The sequence below is a fragment of the Halictus rubicundus genome, chromosome 7, assembly GCF_050948215.1.
Source record: "Halictus rubicundus isolate RS-2024b chromosome 7, iyHalRubi1_principal, whole genome shotgun sequence".
In the NCBI taxonomy this organism is placed as follows: Eukaryota; Metazoa; Arthropoda; class Insecta; order Hymenoptera; family Halictidae; genus Halictus; species Halictus rubicundus.
The window spans coordinates 11,008,627-11,032,447 of record NC_135155.1 but is presented as its reverse complement, the minus strand read 5'-3'; the positions used below and the strand labels follow the sequence as shown (position 1 = coordinate 11,032,447).

The 23,821-nt window shown below is 41.9% G+C and overlaps 1 protein-coding gene across 1 annotated transcript in view; it reads right to left on the bottom strand.

The window, feature by feature from the left end:
• The window catches only part of Blo (bloated), a 164,919-nt gene that overhangs the window by 129,172 nt on the left and 11,926 nt on the right, over positions 1 to 23,821 (bottom strand). Inside the window, exon 2 of the mRNA XM_076790117.1 lies at positions 22,034 to 22,430. Coding sequence (XP_076646232.1) covers positions 22,034 to 22,196 — 163 coding nt within the window. The 5' untranslated portion in view covers positions 22,197 to 22,430. The remainder of the gene's footprint in view (positions 1 to 22,033; positions 22,431 to 23,821) is intronic.

The following is a 23,821-nucleotide window of genomic DNA, read 5'->3' as shown; positions in this document are numbered from 1 at the left end:
TCGATATGAAAGTGCACGTGCATAAAAAATTCAATGCCTGACATAGCTCAGTCGATATCAAAGTTCAATGCTTAACAGAAAAAGATAATTCGACGCTTCTGTACCAAGGTCGGCCAATCAAAGTTCAATGCAGTCAAGTGTTTGCGATGATCAATAATTCGATCCTTAAAGTTCACGTTACCTTGTACATACAGGGTGTCTCGTATATAGGGTTGTACAAACGAGAGTTTCTCTACTTTCGGTTTCGCGGAGTTAATCGATTAGGCAAACAAGTGGTTCGATTGTTGGAAGGAAATGGCAGGAGACAACGCGAGGAAACTAACGTATCTCCAGCGTAATTCCTTCTTCTGTCGACTTTCCCTCGCGTTGACCTCCGCAATAAATCGTTCGGGCATTAGCTGTTCATTTTGCCGCGGCGGGGTAATTTGCGAGTCCGCTTCCTCCTAATTGCCGCGCTCGGAAAGAGCTAATTAACATTCATTTAATCTGACACGATCGATCTGTTAAAATCTGCTAATGCTGCTCAAATTTCAGCCCGTTCGAAAACTACAGTGAATTCGCGATATGTGTCAACAACACGCGACGTTTATCATCCAGGCCTTCGCGACAAATATAGAGAAATCACTGTACTCCACTACCGAAACGTCAGTCCGTCGAAGTTGAACTAAAAGCGTAAAGCTATCGCAACAAGAACGGTTCGCGGAGAGACACAGAGAGGGCTTCATTATTGCTTAAAGAACCAAGCTAATTAACCAGAAAGAAATCCAGCAGCCAGCTTTAAAAAAGTCATTTCAATCGCACAAGGTCCGTGTTTTTACTCGCGCAAAAAGTTTTACGGTACACGTGGAACATGACAGCCCTAAGTCATCGCTGGGCGACATTAACGAACGTTCCCAGGAATCACAGAATTTTAATCGAATCTCCATTAGTAGAGTGTAATCTTGACACGCGAATTCTATCGTGGATAAAAGATTATTAGATTTCTAAATTGCCTGCTCGTTATTGTTTAATTGTCCTGTTCGATCAGACCTTGGCAGCCGCCAGAAGTTGGATACGACCTCCTCTTCTTCTTCTTCTTCATTCGAAATACGACGAAAGCCTGTCCCGAGCCATCGTCTTATATCGAAAACCGTAACGCAATATCGGCGTGGGTCAGAAATGACCCCCCGGCCCCTGGACTCGTAGGAGTCCGAGGGATAAAACGCTGCACAGCTATACCTATTTTCTCATATCTTTTGATTCAACTTCGAAATCACGGGCAGCATTTTTGTCCTGGCGCAGGGCAACGCGTTTCCCTTTCCCGACATCGTCAGCAAACACGTCATACATTGTTCCGACTCGATGCGGACTGCCGCGCCGCGCGCAACTTTCGCTCCGCGGTATTTTTGTGAGTCGGATAATAGAAATCGTGGTTCAATTTAAAATTCAGCCCATACGCTCGCGCATAGACGTAATACGCAACTTGACCTTTTCGGCGTGCACACGCCTTGTGAACTGGCGGGCCCGCCGCGGGAAATCGCTCGAACAGATTCCGCGAGGGGCGTTCAGGAAAATCCCACAAACCATTGGCAATCATGTCGGCGCGGTCGCTTGAACAATTTTTACGCGCACCGCGTCTTTCCGAACGTCCCAAGAAATTCAAACTTCGTCTAAATAAATAAAGATAATTCGATCGTTCCTGTAAAATATCTTTCAATTTGGGGAAAATTTGAGGAACGTAATCTTGTTTTACCTTCCTTTTCAAGTATTTAACGATAAACCTACCACGGTTAAAATGACGGGAAATTATAAAAATATTTTCATAAGTAATTACACATATTATAATGAAAATCGCACAAAGTTTAAGATTAATTTTAAGTTTAAGTCTAATTCTCCCTTCTATAAGACATTTTACTTTTATATGTTCTGTGCTTGGTAGGTTTAGTATTAGAGAAACTCAGAGGACTTTATTTAAATCAATAATTTGATCATTCTTGTAAAATATTTTTCATTTTGATTACACAGTTATTTCTTTCTAGACATAACGTAATCCTACTTTATCTTGTTTTCCAAATACTTATAGGAAAGAAATTCGGATTTGTTCATTCTTACAATATGTTTGTGTGATAAAATGTACAGAAAAGAACCGAGTTTGATGCTGCAGGCAAGTGTGAAGATACTTGTAAGGGTCAGAAGAGAATTCTATACTGGCATGGTTCGAGTGAAAGACACTGTGGGAAATGAAGGTTGTCTTGCGAATTCGTGCTAAATACCTCCGCGTCCTTTCCGATTTTCCATAGAATAATTAAAGAGAGGAGAAACCGTGTCTGATTCTAATCTCCACTTCATATTACGTCTTCGCGTGCAGCACAACCGAGGGTAATCACTCGATGCTCTCAACAAATATCATGTACCAGTGACCTTTCCGTAATAGTGTATACCATCCACAAACACAAGCCGGTGCACGTTTCTCGACAGAAATTAATTGACGTGCCAGCGACGAGGGCGATTTTTATGAAATCCATTTTGCACGTTGGACAACCCGGGAGAAATTACTTATTAACTTTCGAAAGTATCTGCTGAAACATCCTTCACCCCTTTGCGCTTCCTGCGTCGTATTCTAAACGACTGCCTCATTTTCTCTAATTAAAACACTGCTTCAGTCCAATTCAAATATATTCTTGTATTATGAATATTTTAAATAATAACACCCGTCAATTTGAATCGATATTAATTCCTCTTTCATTTTCTTAATCTACACCGGTAATCGATTCGTGGTGAAAATAATTGTCCGTTAAAGTTAAAATAAAAATCTAACACTCTCGTTTATGTAAAAGAACATTCATTAAAATATACAACGCTTTGTGTGAAGTCCTTAGAGCCTTATTATTGGTCTGCCGATTTTATTCATTTATGATTAAGAATAGGACATTCGATCTTTTATTTCTTAAAACGATTAAGGTACCAAAGGAATTTCTATTATGCCCTCGCGTCCGGAAACTGGAGCGGACGATTTTTCTTTAGCATAAAGATCGGCGATCTATTAATTATAAAACTATCTAGCAAGTCAATCGCGGCATTCTTCCACGGCTGGTAAATGAGTCGTTAGTCTCGGATGCTGTTTATTACGTTCGGAATAGTATTTAATCCGGCACCGATGGTGTTTCGCGGAGCATTAATAAACATCAGTAGTGCTCGCATACAATCGAGCGGGGAACGATCGGTAACGGTAATTAGAGAGGACGCGTGGGTTCTATAATCAATGATAAACAAGCTAACGATCCGCCGTTGAGCCCGTTGACGGATTTACAGCGTCATTGTCGCGGTTCCACGGGCCGAGAAGCTGTTGGTTGCGACCTCATTCGAGGAACATCTTGTCGAGGTCATCGACGAGGGGACCCCGGGAACGGGGCCACGCCGGGATTAGCGTTCCCGTTCGCCTACAAAAGCGGCGTACCACTTCTAGTACCCATAATGCCGTGCACCATTTCCACCGAGCACGTCTCTCGTGGGAAATCATTGTTAAATGGAGACTGAATCCACTCCGGGGCCATTCTTGCCAACTTTTATGAGCTTCTGTTTACGCTAACAACCTCCACTCGCGCTCGTTCTTCCTCACATTTCTGCGACCAATAGCCAAGCACCTCGAGCGCATTACGGAAGGAAACGGCTGTCCTGGTGTTCTCTATATTTACTCGAACCCCCCCCCCCTTTTATCCTTTGTTCGAATTTGGTTGTTCGTTTTTGGCCCCGGAGACGAGGTCACGGATCATCGAGTGAGCGAGTAGACTGCGGATTTTATATATTTGTGAAAAAAATGATCATTTAAAGTGATATTGTAAGAACTTAAGAGCGTCGTTACACTATCCTTGACTCGATCGAATCATTAAACTGGGGGACACGTTTTCATTCAGCTTCTGTTGTGTGTCGAGTGTAACTCCAAATTTTTAAATGTGCAGTTTAACTATGCATTATATTTTACAATATTAATCTTGTTGATAAGTAATATACTAATTAGGAAATTAGGACCTGTCTTTGAAAGTGCTGTTTAAATGAAAGATTTAAAATGATAGTAATTTTGGGGAGTCCAGAGGGTTAAATGGTGAAGAAACTGTCCGAACAGCCAATGAGGAACCGTATACGAAGCACCATTATAGTCTACATCTTATTAAACACGATCGATATCTTCGGTAGCCTTGAAAACAATCAGCATTCCTGGTAGCAAACCGTACCCCCTCCGCGTCAACCGGTTCGAGTAAGAAGCGGTCTAGCTAGGTCGAAGTTAAATAATCGAGGTATATAAGAACTGTGGAACGTGGTAAACGAGTAATACTGAGTACATAATGCGAGCGAGGGCAATGAATAGATTCATGCTTGAAACGTGCTGGTGGCTTTGGACGCGAGGCTGGCCACGTGATACAGATGAATAACCGCGCGCACAAAAAGAATAAGGTTTCGCATCACTCGTGATTTTCCAGTTTCGCGTTGCATGCAGCGAAATTTTATGGTACCAATCACCGTGGACCTCTTGCAACAGCAATCGCGAAATCGTAATGCTTATAAACTTTCTAAATTTTAATGAACGGGAGAAGTTACGTTGTTAGTTTCGCAAAATATAAATTTAACGAATTAGGACGAGGATTCGCTAATATTGTAGTTCACCTGGTGCCTCTCGCAAAAGAAATATCAAGTTTTCTGCAAACTGAAAAAAACTGTGCTGTACATTATGAAACACTATTTCCAACGATAAATAGTATACAGTTCATTTTATTTTAAATCGTACAGTCAGCAAAACATTGTTCTTTTCACTATTCGCAGATTTATTGGTTTTTAAACGTAAATGAGAAAGTCCGGGATAAAAAAATGTAAAATCCACCGGCGGAAGAAAGTTGAACCTTTTCAGATTTTTTTTTCTAACATTTTGAAAATTAAGGCCTTCGGAAGAAATTATCCGATCGAGCCCAAATTTTTTACACATTTTATCGGGCCCAGTAAGCACCTTTTTCGCACTATTAGAATTTGATCATGGAAACAAGTATTTTTCGCTCCATCCTAGCACACACGTTATTTTATGCGTTAGATCTTTAGATCGTCATCTTAAATAACATCTTAACAACTTTTCCCTACGAAATATCGCTCGTTTCCGGTTCAAATTTGAAATGTAAATTCAGCGACCAAGTCACGAAACGGCGACAAATAGAAAAACTGCGCCCTCTAAATGGCCTCGATCGTCGTGCGTCGTGGCTAATTACTATGCAGACGTCCCGTGAAGCACATACGTAGATTTAATTATCACGTCATTAGCAATTACGCGTAGCCGGAAGGAGGAACGCGAGCCCTCTCGCGAGCGCTCGCGCGCCTGATGAATTTGTAATGCGAAACAACGTCATCGTCAACATGTTTCTACGAGCGGATACGCGATACGTTCGAGAGAGTTCTGGCGCATCTTTATCGTCGCCGTATCGGCGATCGAAGTTGTTCCGGACAAGCCCTTGAAGTACCGGTAACGCCGACTAATTGGAAACAATTACGATCGGTTGATTTCTTTTGTCGATCAAAACCTGTCGATAAATGAGGACTCTATGCCGAAACAGTAGGGACGTAATTTGAGTTTAAGTTTACAGGCGGATTTCGAAGGCAAAAAGGGCCGTCGTGTAGAGGGCAGGTCGGTCGCACCGAGAGCGCTCCTAACCTAGCTCTAAGAGTAAATATCGGACGAAATCGGAGTTAACCTTAATTTGGGAGGGAGAACGGAATTCTATTTAAACTTCTAAATTATATAATTTTAAGTTTCACGCAAATCAGTAAGGTTTACTCCCGTTTTCGCCCGATATTTAGGGCAAACCGACTCTTACTCTTAGGGCGACCGACCTGCCCCCTTCACGCGACCGATCGACTCTCTACACGAGGGCAGGGTGTGTCCTCATTTTGCCTCCGTTCTGCCGTCGAATTTCGTCTACAAATTTTGCACTCAAATTCGAGCCGCATGCCGAAACGGAAGGGTCACAATCTGTAGATCAGTTTTGGTGGCAAATTGAGAGCGAATCAAGAGCAAATTGCTTACCGGGCGGTAATTGGTCATTTATTTCCGTTGCAAATCTCGGCTATCCCGGCCAAACTGTTCGCTCGGCGAGACGAGACTCGGCGAATTTCATTCGTTTACACGGGAATCGAGAGAAAAGCGACGGAGAATGGTGGAATAAGAAATCCGGAACGTAATCGGGACACACTGTGGCACCGGGATCGTGCGGCTGATGCGCGTTTAATATACTCGTGATTAGGAGTTATGTATGCCAGATGGCATGACAGAATGCCCGTTTCCGAGCAATAAACCCCGGGATCGATAATAGACTCGCGCGCGGCTCATACCGGATTATACGATGTAGATTTTAAGAGCCCGACATTCTCACGAACCGTTATCTTCCGCGGGTTTCGCCGGATCGCCGCCCGGTGCACTGTCGCTTTTCTCACGAGTGACGATGTCTGTGAACCGCGATCTACCACGGCAGACATGCTTCCGCGTTTCGCGACAATTCGAACGAATTCAGCAAAGAAATGGCGGCAATGTGGCTCCCAATTTTTCATATTATTAGGTTCTTGCGTACATTCGATTTTGAACAGGAAATTTACTTTTCCATATTAAACTTGAATACTGGTAGTCAGAGATATCTCTTCTATTTTTATAAATTTGGCTACTGAGACGAATACGATATCTTTTTTATTTTTCATAAATTTGATCAATACGAAACTAATTTTCTTTATTGTACGGACAAATGAGTAATGAAGCTTATGAAACGTATCTTTACATAAACAATTCACCGCATATTTTCATTTTATTATAATTATTGCTCAAGTGACCGTCCTTCTCCCCCATTTCGAAAAAAGTGAAGCTTGACCAAGAAGGTAAACGCTGTGATAGATTGCAATAACGTAATCTATGGTGAGATGTCCAGGAAGGGATAGCGGGCAGCGTAGGGTCTGAGAATGAATCCTGACAGCAGGTGCTTCGTGGACCCAGGGGTCTGCGGGCGGTGTGGTGGGGGATGTTGGGGGCCTGAGGCCCACGGAGAGAGAGAGAGAGGTGCGGAGAGGGGAGAGGGAAGAATTGCCGGAAGTGCAGGTGGCGTCTTGCCGTGGTGGGTCAAAGATCGCGCAGCGGTGCTGACCCAGTGCTTCGAGGGCTGTAAATGTTGTAAACGCTTCCACGGGTCCCGAGCGACGGTACGGATCATCGCGCGAACCGAAGGAACGGTAATTTCGCGGAGGATCACGAGCATAAATTAATATCGCGGTTATCTGATCGTTACCGGCGAGGCCGGTCACGTGCGAATTTAACCCCTCCGATCGGATCTCCGCGATCGATAACTGTTACGATAAGTATGAATGTAAATTGCACGAGGCATAGATCGCGGGGCTATCCGCTGCATTATAATAGGCATGCATCCTCGAAAACAGGTAGAACGTCTCATTATGCTTAACGGTGTTGCGGACGCCTCGAAAATGGTACTGCGCAACAGTCCAAGAATGGCTTTCTCACCGAGCGCCTTTTACTCGCCGCTCAATTTGCAACATTTTAATCAACACGCTCTCTACAATATTAGGATAAATAACACGTTCGCCGACCGTGTAGGAATATGATTGTTTCGTAACAACTAATAACCGTTGATCATCGAATCGTGCGAACAGCTTCATCGGATTATCGTTGACGTGTAATTTACTTCAATTTTAAAGGCAAATTTCAGGAACGGTTTCACGATAAAATATATATTCCGTCCATTGCTCCCAGTATAATAATTAGACTGCGCATGTTTATGCACTTTAAACATTATTTGCCTCAATTGCAGGACATACGGGCCAAATAGGAGTTCATTTCTCTCTTCTGAAGCGTTGTTAAGGTATACACATTTGTCGATCTTCCGAAGTTCTTTTAATCGCTTTTTGAAATCACACCCACCCATTTTTTTATACTACGAAATTTAATGAATTTAAATTAAAATTTTTTTATACCACGAAAAAATGATGAAATCACATTTCTAGAACGCGTTCAACATAAAAATGATACTCTAGTACCCGGTACTTCAATAATTATAATAATACTGAAACATGTTCAGCTGTGCTTCATTGCTATTTTAATTGGACGAGAACATGGTTGGAAGCACGTAAAAAAGTGCGCATTAACCCTGCCAAAGAGCTTAATGAAGTCGCGTAATTTTGCGAGTTGTTCGGTAGAGTTTTACAGCCGGCCATGCTCGCAAAATGGTACTTTGTTCGTTACGACCGCAGGGCAGTTAAACAATTTCTTCAACCTCTAATTCAATTACATAAATTGCAGGCGAAGTATAAAATTGTCTACAAAATCCTCGCTAATGGACAATTCCGATGTAAATGATATCGTTATTATCCGCCGATGCGAATGAGCTTTAATTGGTGTTAGGTTTATCAGTACGCCCATAAAATGGCCGAATACCGCTAGAATTAAGAAAATAAAACAAGATTTACGGCCCAATAAAGCTGTCCCGCGAAAGTAACAGATCGGAATGCGACAGGATGCAACACGATGTTGCGCCGGGGTTAACGACGATAATTTTCCGGAACTTTTACAGCGACATCTACTTAGTTTAATCAAGACACATACCACGCAGGCGGCATCAAAAGAACAACCACCCTTTAGAATTCATTCCGGCTGCTTTATGCGCCAGCGGATCTCCCCTCAGCCGGAATCGTTCGCATTCAGACAAACCTATAAGCGGTTTCGCAGATAGTTACAGTCTCCAGTTACAACTACAACTACGTACGAAAGGTGTCGTCAAGCACCAATCGTAAACGATATCCTTCCGCGTGAACAACGACGAAATCATTACCCTGCGATGGCGCTCGGCACATTCGCGACCACCGCGTCATCTCTGGAAGGCGGTCTATTTTAATTAGAATTTTTCTTCATCCCGTTTCAGAAATTATTATTAGGTTGATCCATAAGTAATCAATTATTTTGAAATCTAAAACAAACTTTGTAGTAAATTCAAGTTTTCATTTCTTAATTTATTATATAATCTCCATCATTATCGAGGACAGTGTGCCATCTTTCCTGCAAATTTTTAATCCCCCTCTTATAGAAATCCAGGGTTCGTCAAGCAAAATATGACTCAAGGTGCCTCCTTACAGAAGTCTATTTAATTTTTACTGCACGATTGTCGGGGAGATAGCAAGGATCGATTTCACGTTCGTAACAAGATTGCAGCGAAAGAATTGTCTATGAAAAGTTGGACGTGAAAAATGGGCAACATCGATTCGGAACTATCAAGCGACTGTACAAAAGACATTCATGGCAGCAAAGATATCATATCGACCGATCTAAGCAACTATCAAAGCGGTTATTGTACGCGCAAAATGGTAGTCGTTCGTTCGCCGTGTATCGAGAGTTAGATTAATCTCGACGAGACGTATGAATGCTAGAAACTTTTTTTTTCGATATACGGCAACCTAATTTGGTGGAGATAAATCTTCGCCGAAATGGCGATTATGTAACGCTAAATCGCGTAACGATTCGCGCGGTTCCGTTGCCAATAAATATAATGCGTGCACGATAAATCGTAATGGAGGCATGGACAGCGGTCCGATGATAAATTGACCGGTAACGCAACTCCGAATTACCATTCGCAAAAAACTCTATCGTGCGCGGACCATTTGGTTTCGGAATTTCACAAGAAAATTCTAACATGGATGTCTGCCACCTTAGAGCGTGACATATAGAAGCGTTTGATGGAAATAAATGAATAAAGCATATATTAAGTTGATAATGTATGACAAAAAAAAAAAACAAGACGCACGGTTGCTTTCTACCAATACTTTTAAATTCTTCTAATGTCTGGGGTTTTCTGCTTTTATTAGCTATTTGGCTGCTTTTTTTAGCACTCTGTACAGGCCCTAAACTTGAATGGTAATGTTTCAGGACTCGTATGGAGTGGTCAGTGAGGTCAAAGATTGAGGATAGCCGTATCTAGGCTAATAAGACAAAGTCCCAATTGTCCACGTGTGATTTCGAATGACGTTGGCGTACAAAGAAATCGTTGAGAAACTTTTCCGACGGAGAAGAACACGTCCGTATTGGTTTCGGCTTGCATTCGGTTTTACGTGACGGTCCGCGCGTCGATGCGATCGCTAATCCTATTCTCATGATTCGTCTCATTTACACGACCTCCCCTTGCGGTTCTGTCTCGCTCTTTCCGTTCGGCCGTTCTATCCTGCTCTTCCTCGCGGAGAGGTCTCGCGAACGAGCACGGTAAAGCGATGCTCGCGCGACCTCCACGTTCTCCGCTCGAACGATACCGATCCATTGGATACTCGGCACTTCCTCGTTTCGGCTGATCGGGGTCTACCTTAAGACCCCTTGGCACGCAACCAAGGATGCCGATCTAAGCGGATCAGGCATGAAAACAGGGACGGCCGGAACTGGCGAAAAATCACCGATAGGACGTGCTAGCACAGATACGTAATTAATCGGCTGCCGGGTTCCACCTGAATTCGATTTTTTCCCGATCGACTGCCGGGAATCCGATGCAGAAATTCTTCCTCTTCTGTTAACCCTCGCCATTTGCTCGAGTGAAATAGTACTTTATTTGGAGAACATTGAAAATATTTGGATTTTGAAATACTTTCTTCATTTCAATTTTTATTCTTTAATTGAAATATTTTTGCTGAATATAATGGTTTCCGTTCGATACATTTGCCAGTATAAATTGTTTCCTAACGGCAAGATACGTGTTGACATTTTTTATGAACAAACTGCAGTAGAAACCTGCTGCGAATGTAAGACTGGTTGTACAAAGATCAGTCATACGTAACACGGTTTTTCAGAGTATTAAAATTTTCAGGGTATTAAAAATACTTTTTCTCGCCATTATCTAAAACTCTTGTCTCAATGTCTTTTGATAACTCGACAATAAAAACTCTTAAATAGATCAAAGAATGGAAAAGAAGGAAATTCCATATTACCTTTAAGATGATCCAATACTTTAATTAGGATTTAAGTACTTTATCTCATGCCAGATTATTAAAAAAAATATTTTATTTTGTGTTTCAGACGGTTAAAATAAAAATATCTTATTTTAAAAATTGTATATCCTGTTTGAAACACTATTTTCTAAGCCAAATAAATTCTAAAATATTCAATTTGAAATATTTATTTCGCCAAATATTGTTCACCTCTGGTTTGTTGTTTGAGCGATAGTTTAACCATTTTCTGTCAGCTATGAGATAGTGTTTAACTTAATTTCCTTTATATTTGCTTGATTCTACCAGACACAATATGTATACGCAGAATAGCTAATCTGGGAAGAGGAATTCTGATTTTAAATGGTTTAAATGCGCATTATATTAATTTTCTCTGAATACAAAAAATTGTTTAAAATTAGTACCAACGAAGTAACTGTCTGTCGAAGTACCTTTCCAATAAAACACTTAACAGAGAGTTGTTGGGAACGAAATCGTAAAAATTGTGAAAAATTCGATCCTTCAATGAAAAAGAAATTCTGAACAGTAATGCCAAATCGAACAAGCTTCGATTCACCACGGTAACCTTATATTTCCATCCGGAATTCTCATTGACGCCGGCTCCGAAGCTTTCCCAGCGGCGCAAATAAGATTAAGTTTACAGCGAAGTCGGGGATGCATAAAAGTAAACGTATGACAGCTTTAAAATCGAAACAGCTAGTAAAGTCGGCCGGGTTTAAATTTCTTTTCTACGAAAAAGCGTGGTACGCGTCGGCCGGGCATAAATGACCACCGTTTATTCGATACGCGATCTTCGCGATATCGGCCCATTCAGTACAGAAGTACTTCCTTGTGCCTTCTTCGCAGTTACCACTCGACCAGTTCGTTTCGTGAAAACCTGTTATTATACGGGCCTTCGTCAACAACCCTCGCCAGCCGACCGGAATAGAACGGGCTGATGTATTCTGAAATGTTGCAATATTTATATTACGATCCTCGCGGAGAAAGCACCGACGCCAGTGTATAAATAGAAACAACGTAACAAGAATTTCGCTGTCGCTTCGCATTTCTCGCGGACCGGACGAGATCGAGCGAATTTTTCCCCGGCGAGCTCCCCGTTGGTCCTACATGCGCTTATTTAGCAATTAACGCAAATTTTCAGTTCTGCAGGAGATTTTATCGGAAGAACAATACGGGATCAATTTGTTTCGTCGATTGAAAGAGTCCTCGCGGCGAATAAGTGATAAGTAGACTGCGAGTATTTATGAAAAAGAGAAATTGTTTAGTGACTAACGTAAGACTCTTTTTCATTAACACTAGAACTACCGAACCAGTCAAGATGACTGGTGGATGATTTCATCTTTCACGATTACTATAAAAACGTTTTCACGAGAAATTTTTTAATATATCTCTTCTTTGGAGTACATGTTACCATAAAAATCGTATGAAACCTGAGCAAATTCAATCTTGCTGTTATTATAAAGGGATAATAGTCACGTTTAGGGCTCGGTAGTTCTAGTGTTAAAAATGTGTGTGTACAATAAACGCACTTTAAAAATTTGTGTATCGGAAATTGCCAAAATATGGGATAAATATGTGTCCATACGAATATGTTGTACAATTCTTGGGTATTAAATCAGGACAACGTTAAAACATTAGAGACAACATTTATACATTAGGGGACAACATTAATATACTATCGGTTGGTTTTTCTCTCCCTTCTCTCCTTTTTACTTTTCATTTGCAATCTTTATATCTATACTGATACCTCTATCGTTCGTTTTATAATCCCCAATAAGGCACAACATGTAACATGTAACATGTGTGTGTGTACATGTGTTGTAACATGTAACAAGATGTTAATAAAATTAATTTGACGAATTCAAAGAGATGGTCTTGTGCATGTGTGTTCAGGGTCGCTTACGCTGAAAGAAATAGCGAGAAATGATTGATCCTTCGAAAGTTCGAAAGCAGAATACGCTCCGAAGATAGAAGCTAGGAAAGGCGCGCGCGCCAGTTAAGGGTGACCGAACGAGGCTATTCAAGGCTCTCGTGTATTAATCGAGCGTCGAAACCGTGCCCGTTCCCCATTCATTGGCAAAGTAACGAACATCCTGGCACAATCCAAGAGCATATTACACCCCGTTATGCACACCGATACACGCCGCGGCGGGTTTAAGGCCGGTCCACGGGCAGAGCACGCGACGATCCAGGAAACGCCGGCAGGCGGGATAATGCGGACGACACAAGGGGCCCTTAACAAGCTTGGACGAGGTGCATGCACGAACGCAATGCTGCACCGGCCAACTAGGCTGACTGCTCAGGACCGCCCGCATTGACGACGTCGGTGGAACGAAGAGGAGGCGACCAGCTCGCCTAGAGCTGCCCCCGGGATCGGAAAGAGAAAGGAATAGCTCTAGGGAGCATACACCTCGCTCCGGGATAATAAGAAATACGGTGCAGCCGCTAATGCACCGGTCCGAGCCGAGACTTTTTACCGCGGTGCAAAGTCGCCTTCGTAAAAGACGCACCCCTCTTTATCCTCCACCTCATCCTCCTCATCCTCCTCCTCCTCCTCCTCCTTCTCCTCCTTTTCCTCCTCCTCCTCCTCCTAGTACTCCTGTTCTTCCTCCGTCGTCTCTTCCCTCTCGGCAACAGCATACTCTTGTTCCAAGCATAAATCCCCACCCCGGGAGGACGCGGAGCCGGTGCACCCGATGTGTAACGCGACGGTGAACGTGGACGAGTTTCGTAATCGGATTATGGAGCAACTAACCTCCGTGTAAACATATATATATGTCTCGATCTCTTTTCAGGCCGGCTTTACGATCACTCGAACCGGAGTAATTTTTTCTTTTTTCTTTTTAAACTGTCCGGAAATATTCAGCCCTTCGCGCTCTGAATCCTGTCGTTCCGTTTCTGCTCGGACAATGGTACCAGTCGACACTGATAATTAGACTGCGGATCTTTATAGAAAATCAAAATTTTCCACCTGAATTGCAACAAGCTGGAGTAAAATAGAAATTTATTTTCTTTCTTAATATGTTTGAAAATAATGTAACAGTATTGTAAAAATTTTCTAATGTTTTTACTGTTTTAAAATACGCCTATTTTTGTCATAAATGCATAAAATCCGCAGTCCACTGATAATAGAAGTCGATAATTGGGAATCATGTTTCGGAATGCTAGACTGTCACACGATTCGAAGCTCGTTCCCTTTGGGACATTTATTGAAGCTGTTGCTGTCGAACGGCGGACGTTTTTGAAGATTTTCTGTTCTAACTATTACGTATTGATTTTTTTTACACATTTTTAACTCACTTCTTTGAGCTAACCCCTTGCCGTACAATTTTGTTTTACGACTACGATGAGTAAAATTTATTTGTTCATGATAATTCCATAGAAAAAACATTTATATTTCTTGTATGGCTACATTTTATTACTATGATTGAACTTAATATAAATAATTTAAATTGGCTTTCAAAAAATCATCAAGATAGACCCTACACCCGTCATTCGAGGGTTAAGAAACGTACTTTTATTCTCCATTTACGGAACCATTTCAAGCGCTTGATTAACTATCGCATTCTAATGAGGAGAGTACTTTGATCCTTAAAACTAGAGCCTAGAACCATTGTTACATGCCATATCATTGTGGCGTTATTATGCACTGTAGATCAGTGAAATGAACAATTGCTACAAAAGTCAATATTAAGTCTGGCTCGACATAGGACCGGAAAGGGTAAAGTACCTCCAGAGTTAAATATTTTCTGATAAAAGCTTTTTTCTTAACTCATAGATTTCGATTGTAAACAATATCGCGTATACCTGAATTTGTTTAGCGTCCGAATCAAAATTACCAAAAAAGAAAAAACTGCATTGGCAATGAACGCGGTATTTGAAACCTAAACGCTACGTACCATAGTTTAATTAAAAAGCAATCAAAGGTTTGCGCGCAGCGCCGTGCGCCGGTACACCGTGCGTCGTATAAATGATCCAGGCCGCAGATCCATCTTCGCGATCCTCCTTCCGAGAGTATACAAAACGCGCACCTGACGGCCGAACAATGCGCGGCGGCAAGGGAAGAAAAAGGCGGGGAGAAGAGATGGATTCTTTTCGAAGCACGCGAGGTTAAAGAACCATAACCGTGACGCAACGAGGAAACGAATTAATACAGACATTGGGGCTCACGGGCGACGGATATCATTAAAGTTCAAGAAGACTCGGAGCGATCGCTGTCAGCGCGAGGAGAGCGCGATATTCAATTTGCCCAGGTTAGTCTCGGCTCGCGAGATTCAAAGGAACGACGCAGCTTGATCGGAAGACAAGGTGCCGCCGTTGGTTAGCCGAGTGTCGTTAACCCTTCGCCGGCTCGAATTATGGCCGCTCGGATTTGTAAACAAATTTCACGCCGTGATTTCTGACAGCGAGTCGCTAAATGGAAGAGTCGCCGGATACCGAACGAGAATGCTTCCTCTTTAATCACGTTTTCCTTTATCCTGAACAATCGAAACTCGTGTTTCACTAATTCGTTGATGCACCGTTTTATGATTACTAATTGAACGACCATTGTACAATGCGTATACTAATTCAGTGATGTTTCGAATCACATCTGAATCTTTTTATACAAAAACGACGAGAAGAAAGATCCTTCCGCTAGATTTGTTTCTTTACGTCGACTCAAAATATCACACAAAAAAAAAAAAAAAAATAAATCGGACATGAAAGCTTTTTAATTGTGTTCAATGTCCACTCTGTGTACGAAGAAATTGTTTCTAGAAAAGTTTCAGCCGTGTATAGGCACAAATACCCTAAGCCCCGTTCGAAGAGTATTAACCTCGATGAACTGACGCTAAAGAGAAACATAGTAACGTTAACATATCGAACAGAGAATATTTTCGAGCAAACAGTGTGCACGATGCAGCAAACACGAAAGGATCGGCTCGATCGCCGGCCCGATGACAGATTAGCGAATTTAATTACGCGTGTCCGGTCGATTACCCCAATGTCAAAGCGATTTTCTCCGGTAGAAAGGATTGTCAATTTTTTCTCTCTCTCTCTCTCTCTCTCTCTATCTATCTATCTCTCTCTCTCTCTCCCTCTCCTATCTGTATAGAACGTCTACGGTGAATCGACGCGGCGAAGATCGTGCCGCGGCGTCACGAGCAAAAAGTGAATGGATGATGGGTTCGCTGACCATTCATTCGCAATCTTGACATTCGACCTTGACAATCTCCTTGGCTCGATAATGAAAAAAAAAGGAACGACCTCGCGTCAATGGACAGCGGCAAAAGCCTGTGGCCGGCTGCCACGAAGAAAACGACGCTCGGAAGACGAAGACGAAGTCGAAGACGAAGACGAAGACCGGCGAGCGAGTCCCTGGGCTCGCACGAAAACCGTTCGCATCGCGCGGCGTTATTAGCCGACGCCATTAGAGGCCTAACCGTCGAGACACTAACTCCGCGTATCTGCTAATTTCCTTGTCTTCGGCTCCTGGCCGCGCTGTTGTCGGATCCCGGTTCCTTCGATCTCCCGAAGAAACCAACAATCGCGGCCAAGCTAACAGGGGTTTTTATCCCTTTCACCCTTAACACTCGAATGGCGACTGTGAGGCGCCACTAAAAATTGCTGTATCATTATTCAAAATATTTGTTACATTATTAACCCTTTGCACTCGAGTGGTGACTCTGAAGCATCACTAGAAATTATTGTGGCATTATTTCAAAGAAATTACAAAAAATATTACAAAATGTTTGTTACATTACAAAATTTCTATTCAATAGATTACTAAATATTTAAATGTTATATATGGTAATCGGATCAGTTTCGTATGAATAAAATGTGAAATTTAGTTTTAGAATGAAAATAGCGCCGAGTGCAAAGGGTTAAATTTGTTCGTATTTAATAAATGACTAAACACTTCAGCATTGTACGAGTAAATTGCACCATTTTCGTATGCACAACATGAAAAACAAAATATATAGAGAAGAGAAATATTCTAGGTCGGAAGAACCGTTTCGTTTTGGAGTTAAAAGAGCTTCGAGTGCAAAGGGTTAATAGTATTTATTCCTCTTTCTTTTCCCCTCGTACTTAACCCGATTAGCCGTAAGTCCTACACGACTGTAACATTACTAGTCAGTAATCACGTTCCTTTTAAGCTAGACATAAGACGCCGTATATCGGCGAGCTCCGTTTGCGAACGGACCAACGGACACATACAGCAATATTGTTTGGTAGTTTTTTCTCTCCAAATGTTCGTTGTTACCACTAAACCAAAGAATGTATACTAAATCGTCAATAAAGAATGTTTAAAAAAAAATCAATCCCGGCCAAGTAGACTTGTGCCTGACGATCGTAAACTCAGCGGATGCCAACTATAAAGTAATACAAACCCCGGCCCGGGACTTCGGACAGTTGCTTCAGTTTAGTGGCCATTAATTTCCCGGAGCCGGTGCTCGCAGGATATTATTGCGTCACCGTATCAATGACCGACTCCGTTCCATCCTCGATGCGATCCCGCTTGCCTCGACTAATCGATTTCGAATCGAGCCTCGCATCTCGCGGCGGTCAATTTGCCCGGGGTACGCCGACAACGTCGAGAAAAAGTTTCCAGTTCACGGAACCTGATCAACACATTGTGTACCGGCGATTATGACATCGTTGTCGAAAGTCTATGCTGAAGTCCGTGGTTAGGGATTTTTTCAATAGATCTATCGACAGCTATTTCGATCGTGAAGCAACCAGTCACTTCCTGTAATGGAATGATTTTGTTTCAGATTGGTATGTAAAAGATGATTCTTGAGCTTCCTTCTGGTATAACACGATTATTAAAATTTTTATTTATAGACCTTTATTATAATACTAGACAGAGAAATATTCCCTGCATCTGTTGAAAGAAACAGAAGTCACGGTTTTTGTCTTGAATAATTCTAGTCGGCCAACGTAATACATCGATACTCTTCGATTATTTTAATCTTTCTGATTTGATTGTTGCCTGGGCATAATTTCTTGGTGATTGCTAACTCTTTCAAACACGTCACAATTCAAAGCTGGGCTCAAACTTCACTTCAGAAAACCAAAAATTTTTAACTTTTTTAAATATAATTCTGTAGATTTTGGCGAGAAAATTCCGCAAATCCAAGTTTCAATCCCAGGAGATCACTAGTTAAAAAAGTTATACGCCTATAAAGATGTGCAACTTTTGAACTAGTGATCTCCTAGGATTGAAACTTGGATTTTCGGCATTCTCTCGCCAAAATCTACAGGATTACATAAAAAAAGTTAAAAATTTTTGGTTTCCTGAGGTGAAGTTTAATCCAAGGTTGATTATCAGAATCAGAAACCACTTTCAGTTTTGGTATCATCCGAGACCAAGCATTGACTTTTTTTATTTTAAGTAAACTTTAGAAATCACGTAAGTTACACCTATTTGTTTATAAAGCGACTGGCCAGATCGTCGAGTAAGTTCTTTCATGACTAAATTCTTGTAGTTTTGAGGTTAGTGTTATTTTAGTTCGCGACTTCCACGATATAAGTTACCACGCGTCGACGACAATCCATAAAAAGTCTATATAAGTGAAACTACGATAAATCAAAAACCTTATGTCACTATCGTGGTAAATGCACGGACGATGCCTGTACTACTACGTAATGTTCTCGCAGGAAGATGCAAATGTTAGGAAAATGGCCATTGAAAAGTAACAGGTTTGTTTCCGGGAGTGACAAACTACTGTCGTCATTGTCCGTGCAATTTATAAGAGTTTTCACTTTCCCACGCAGCGTGCGCAACTACATAAATCCACGTAACGCAGCTGCGGCCTCGACTGAAATTATATAAATATAGTTAAGATGCCACTTACTTCCGTAAAGTTATTCGATGATTACACACAACAACTAGGGTACACAGACAATACGGAAACAGCAAATTACTAGGATCGTTCGAAACGTCCGGATTGATTGGTGTCTCCGTTAGTCGGCCATGCTCACATTTAACACTAGAACCACTGTCAAGTTATCTCATTTTTAACACCTTAAGACAATCAGATTTATAGTGAAAATATCAAACTGAATACTGTTTTCTTCCCTTTCCTTTTTATTTCTTTACCGTAAAGGAAAAAGTTGTTAAGTTATCTCATTTTTAACGAGAGAGTCAGATTTACAGTGCACATATCAAACTGAAAACTGTTTTCTTCCCTTTCCTTTTTATTTCTTTACCGTAAAGGAAAAAGTTGATAAGTCATCTCATTTTTAACGAGAGAGTCAGATTTACAGTGCACATATCAAACTGAAAACTGTTTTCTTCCCTTTCCTTTTTATTTCTTTACCGTAAAGGAAAAAGTTGTTAAGTTATCTCATTTTTAACGAGAGAGTCAGATTTACAGTGCACATATCAAACTGAAAACTGTTTTCTTCCTTCCCTTTTTATTTCTTTACTACAAAAGCAAAAGTTGTACAAAATGTTTAGAATCGTAACTAGACTGCGGGCTCTGTGAACAATTGTTTGATCGCGTTATGCGGAAGTCTACATCTCAACGTTAAAAACAAAAAATTGTCCCTCTTCTTTTAGCAAATTGTTAAACAATGAGACAGCTTGGAAAAGTTACAGAAGAACGGAGAAAGTACGTGTTATGAAAGAAAGTCGGAAGTTGATCGCGTTGATGCAGTGGTTTTAGTGTTAATACGCGTGTTAAGTGACCGCCAGACCGCGGAACGTGTTTTACAGCGTGGAGATAAAAGTCTCCGGAGAGGTATAAAATGGGCGTGGTGTTTCATTCGATTGTCAATCTTTCGGAATTTGCATAACGTTCCGCGGTTTAGCAACGATACGGCAAGCAAACCACCGTGATCACGGCGGGACACACACGTGGGTCGTTCGAGGACGCGTGAATCGCTTGGCTCGGGGGTGAGGGGGGAGACGGGCGATTAATGGTAATTAATATAATTAAGCTTGCGGTGAAAGAGGAATGGCTGAGTCCAGCGCGCACACACCATTACCGTAACGAGCCCACGTATCACAATAATCGGGAAACAAACAGCACAAAAATTCAGACGCCGAACGAAAAATGCGACGAAACTACGCGGCTTCGAGGTCAAGGCCACGGAGCCGATTCGACCGCATTTTCTTTTGAGTTATTGTTACTAGATCAGCGGATATTAAACGGACAACAATTAATGGTATTACTGATACGTTATTAATGATTACACACAAAGGGGGAAAAGATCGATCGAGACGATCGCGAGAGCGCAACGATCATTCGTGCCGTTAGTCAGCGGCAGGGCCTTGATTAAATGTGTTATACATCGATATCGAGAGCTCGAGCTTGGAACAGTTAGACATAAGTTAAGCGGAACACGTCCCAAACCGACATCGTTGCTTGACTTTCTTTGGTACAACAGCTGTTTACTCCATCAACTCGGTAGCATGATTTCTAATAGACGTTATGCGTGTCCTCGATCGTACTAGCAGAATAATAAAATCTTGTAAAAATACAGTACATTAAAACAGCTTTGTCTGGAATAAAAATTATTATCTTCTAACATTATGAATTAATTATCAAATTACATGTAGTTAAGCTGAATAATATTTGTCGTATTGCGTGAAATCGAATATTTTATTAGCTGCCGTTCTGTACCGGCCTCGTAACACGAATAAATGTTGTCAAAGTCAAAATAATAAATAAATAAATATTAAATTTGGATCTGAAGTCATTATTAAAACGAGGAAGGTTCGTTCACGTAGAAGTTCTTTGAAAACCGGATGAAAGTGAAGAAAAAGAATTTTCCAGTAATTTTGTTTCTGCAAACGTACCGCCGCGTCGCCGAGACGTTTGCATGCCTAAACATCTCTCCGCGCGAAGATTACTGATAATTTTTCTGAAGCTGGGAGTTTCTCAGAATCAGATCTGACGGTGCGAGATTCCCGACGCGAATCTACAGGCCCGGTACAAATAATTTCCATAATCTGAGATCGCTCTAGGACCTGGCCATATTTTTTCTGGAACACAAGACCCGTGTCTTCGTTGCAATCGTTCTCGTAATCTCGCATTTTCTCCTCCACCGAGGTCACCGGTTTGACTGAAGTCACGAACTACAGCACCGTTCCCATGGAATTGCGAAAAGTTGTTGCGAAACAAAATTCGAGTTTTATGCGTACCACACTTTCGACGTAACGAACTTTCCCGTTTCGGTAAGCATACCTTCGAAAATCAATTTATAGTGTAATTCTACTCATTGCCACACATTTTCCCGTAATTCTGGACGTTTCACGAAGAAATTCGACACTAGTGAATTAATTGAAAAATATTAAATCGGCGTTTTTTCACCGGCTTTTTCCAACAGCAATGGCAACTAGATAACACAATCTAATAATCTTTAACGAGCCAAAGTGAGAGCTTCATATATAACCTTGCACAAATTTACAGATCGAATTCGCCAAGCTTCCAATTTACATTGCACTACGTGCACAAACAAACCAAAAATGTAGTTACACTATTAACACTTTGAGCGCCAGCTCAGCGAGCACAAACATTCCAAAAAATAAAAGTTGAAATAACGTGTAAAAGTACTTCCTCAATTATTCCCGAATTTTGAAAATCTTAATACAAATCTGGGCAAATAATTCCGTCCCCCATTTCAGTCAAACGTGGCCCCGAAAGTTTAAAAAGAAAATAATTGATTAAATTCTGTGTTACCGCAGCATGTCATGGAGAAGTTCATGAAGAGAGAATCATGTTTGTGCTCGGCTGCCGTTCTTATTTCAATCGCGATCACTTTGGCTGGCTCTTTTCGCGTAGAAGGAGCGATAGTGAAAAGTTCGAGCGACTCTAAACGCGAACAAATTAGATATGAAGATAAGGAAGGTCTCGTTCAATTTCCATGGGACCGAGGCAAGAATCGCGAAAGTCAAGCAATGATAATGAACTTGGTTCTCTGGTTTGGCGCGCACACGTGCGCTCTCTCTCACTCTCTCTCTCTCTCTCTCTCTCTCTCTCTCTCTCTCTTTCTCTCGCTCTCTCTATCAATTGCGGGTATTCTTTGCTCATATGGTGTGATTGCCTGGACTCACCGATCCTCTTGACGTGGACGTCTCGATTGAAGGAGACGGTTCTCTCAGCGGGCTTCCACCCGGAGACGGAAGCCCCGGTCGAGTCGGGGGATAGTAAATTGGCGGTGGGGGCGTCGGAGGCTTCCTCCTCTCTTAAAAAGTCCGAGCGATGAACCTCGAGCATCTTCCCGGCCTTTTGCTCCCAACCATAACACACAGCCGGAACACACCGCCGATTCCTTACCCCCTTTTTTGCTTTTGCACTCTCTCTCTCCTCGGTTCGGCCCCTCTCACCTCTCGCTAACCCCAAAAACCGACTCCTTTCACCCCCGGCCTCTAACTCCGCCAATCTCTCTCTCTTTCCCCTTCTCTCTCTCTATCTCTCCCCTCTCACCGCTAGACCCGATCACCAACCAACCTGTAAGCCAAGCAAAGCTGCGCTTTTAGTACATCGGATCACCGGACCAGATTCTCGGATTTATCATTTTGCCGTATTTCTCGCGGTTACCGAAACCGTTTTCTTTGTTCTCTCCTCTGTGGCAAGTACAGGCGTGCGAGAACCCGAAAATGGCGGGTGTCCCATGCTCGGGACGGGTCGGGTTCCCGAAATTTTTGGAATTTTTGCTCAGGAATTTTGAATATTTTCAAGAATTTTCGGGACTCCCGGAAATAATCCGGAAAATTGTCGAGAATCCCGATACATTCGAGAACCCGAATATGCTCAGGAATCCCTAATATTCTTGGGAATAACCCCGAAAATTGTCGAGAATCCTGATACATTCAAGAACCCGAATATGCTCGGGAATCTCTAATATTCTCGAAAATCTCGATCCATTCGAGAACCCGGCCCGATCCTCAATAAAATTCTCGGCCCGTCCCGACCCGACCCGACATTTCCGGTTCTCTTACGCCTCTAGTGGCAAGCTGGGAAGCGTGGGTGCGTTCATGTACAGGGTGGACGAAAATCCGCACGTTTCGAAAACGCGTCCAATTTTGGTTGGGTTGGTGGTTTTATGGACTCTGATATTAATCTGATAATAATTTTTGACCGAGTTTAGAAATTTCTCTTTACTGTGATGCATTTGAATGAATTGATTTTTTGAGGATTTTTACAATGCAAAAAGATTCAAGTAGTAAAATACATATCGTACCGAATAAAATCTATTTTTCTACTATATTTTATTCTACTCTATTCACTCTACTCGAGTTTACAGATAAAAATTGACAGAATTATACAACAGTACGATATGTGATCGTCGAAATGAAATAAATGATTTTTCCACCGGATCGGTAACGACTCGAATGGCGGGGAAAATGTTTTCCTGAGAACGATTTCGGGAAACATCTGAACATCGATATTACAGGGCAGGAGGTTAAGAAAATAGGTATTTGAGTCCGAAACGTTCTTTTTTCGTCCACCCTGTATGTATTTCTATAGGTCGTGGGCGAGTGCTGCTCTATTTGCGGTCGTCCTTACTGCGGTTAGAGAAATCGGTTTACCGACGATTTAGAGGCGAGCCGGAATAATGCCACCTGCGATCCTAAGTAAAAGTACGACGGAGGTTCGTTCGTTCGTTCGTTCTGCGTTTTGCCCGGATCGCAATTTGCAGGAACAGCAATTTTCCTCCCGGGACAAAGAATGTCCCGGGAGCTGGCCGAATACATTCCACCAAGGAGATCGTCGGTAACCGATAGCGATGTTTTTACTCCCTTGAAAAAAAAATCGAACCGTACGATTACCTTCTTCTACTGTTTCACGGTCAAACGAAATGGAGATGAACATATCGCGTCAGCGTGACAAAGACCCGT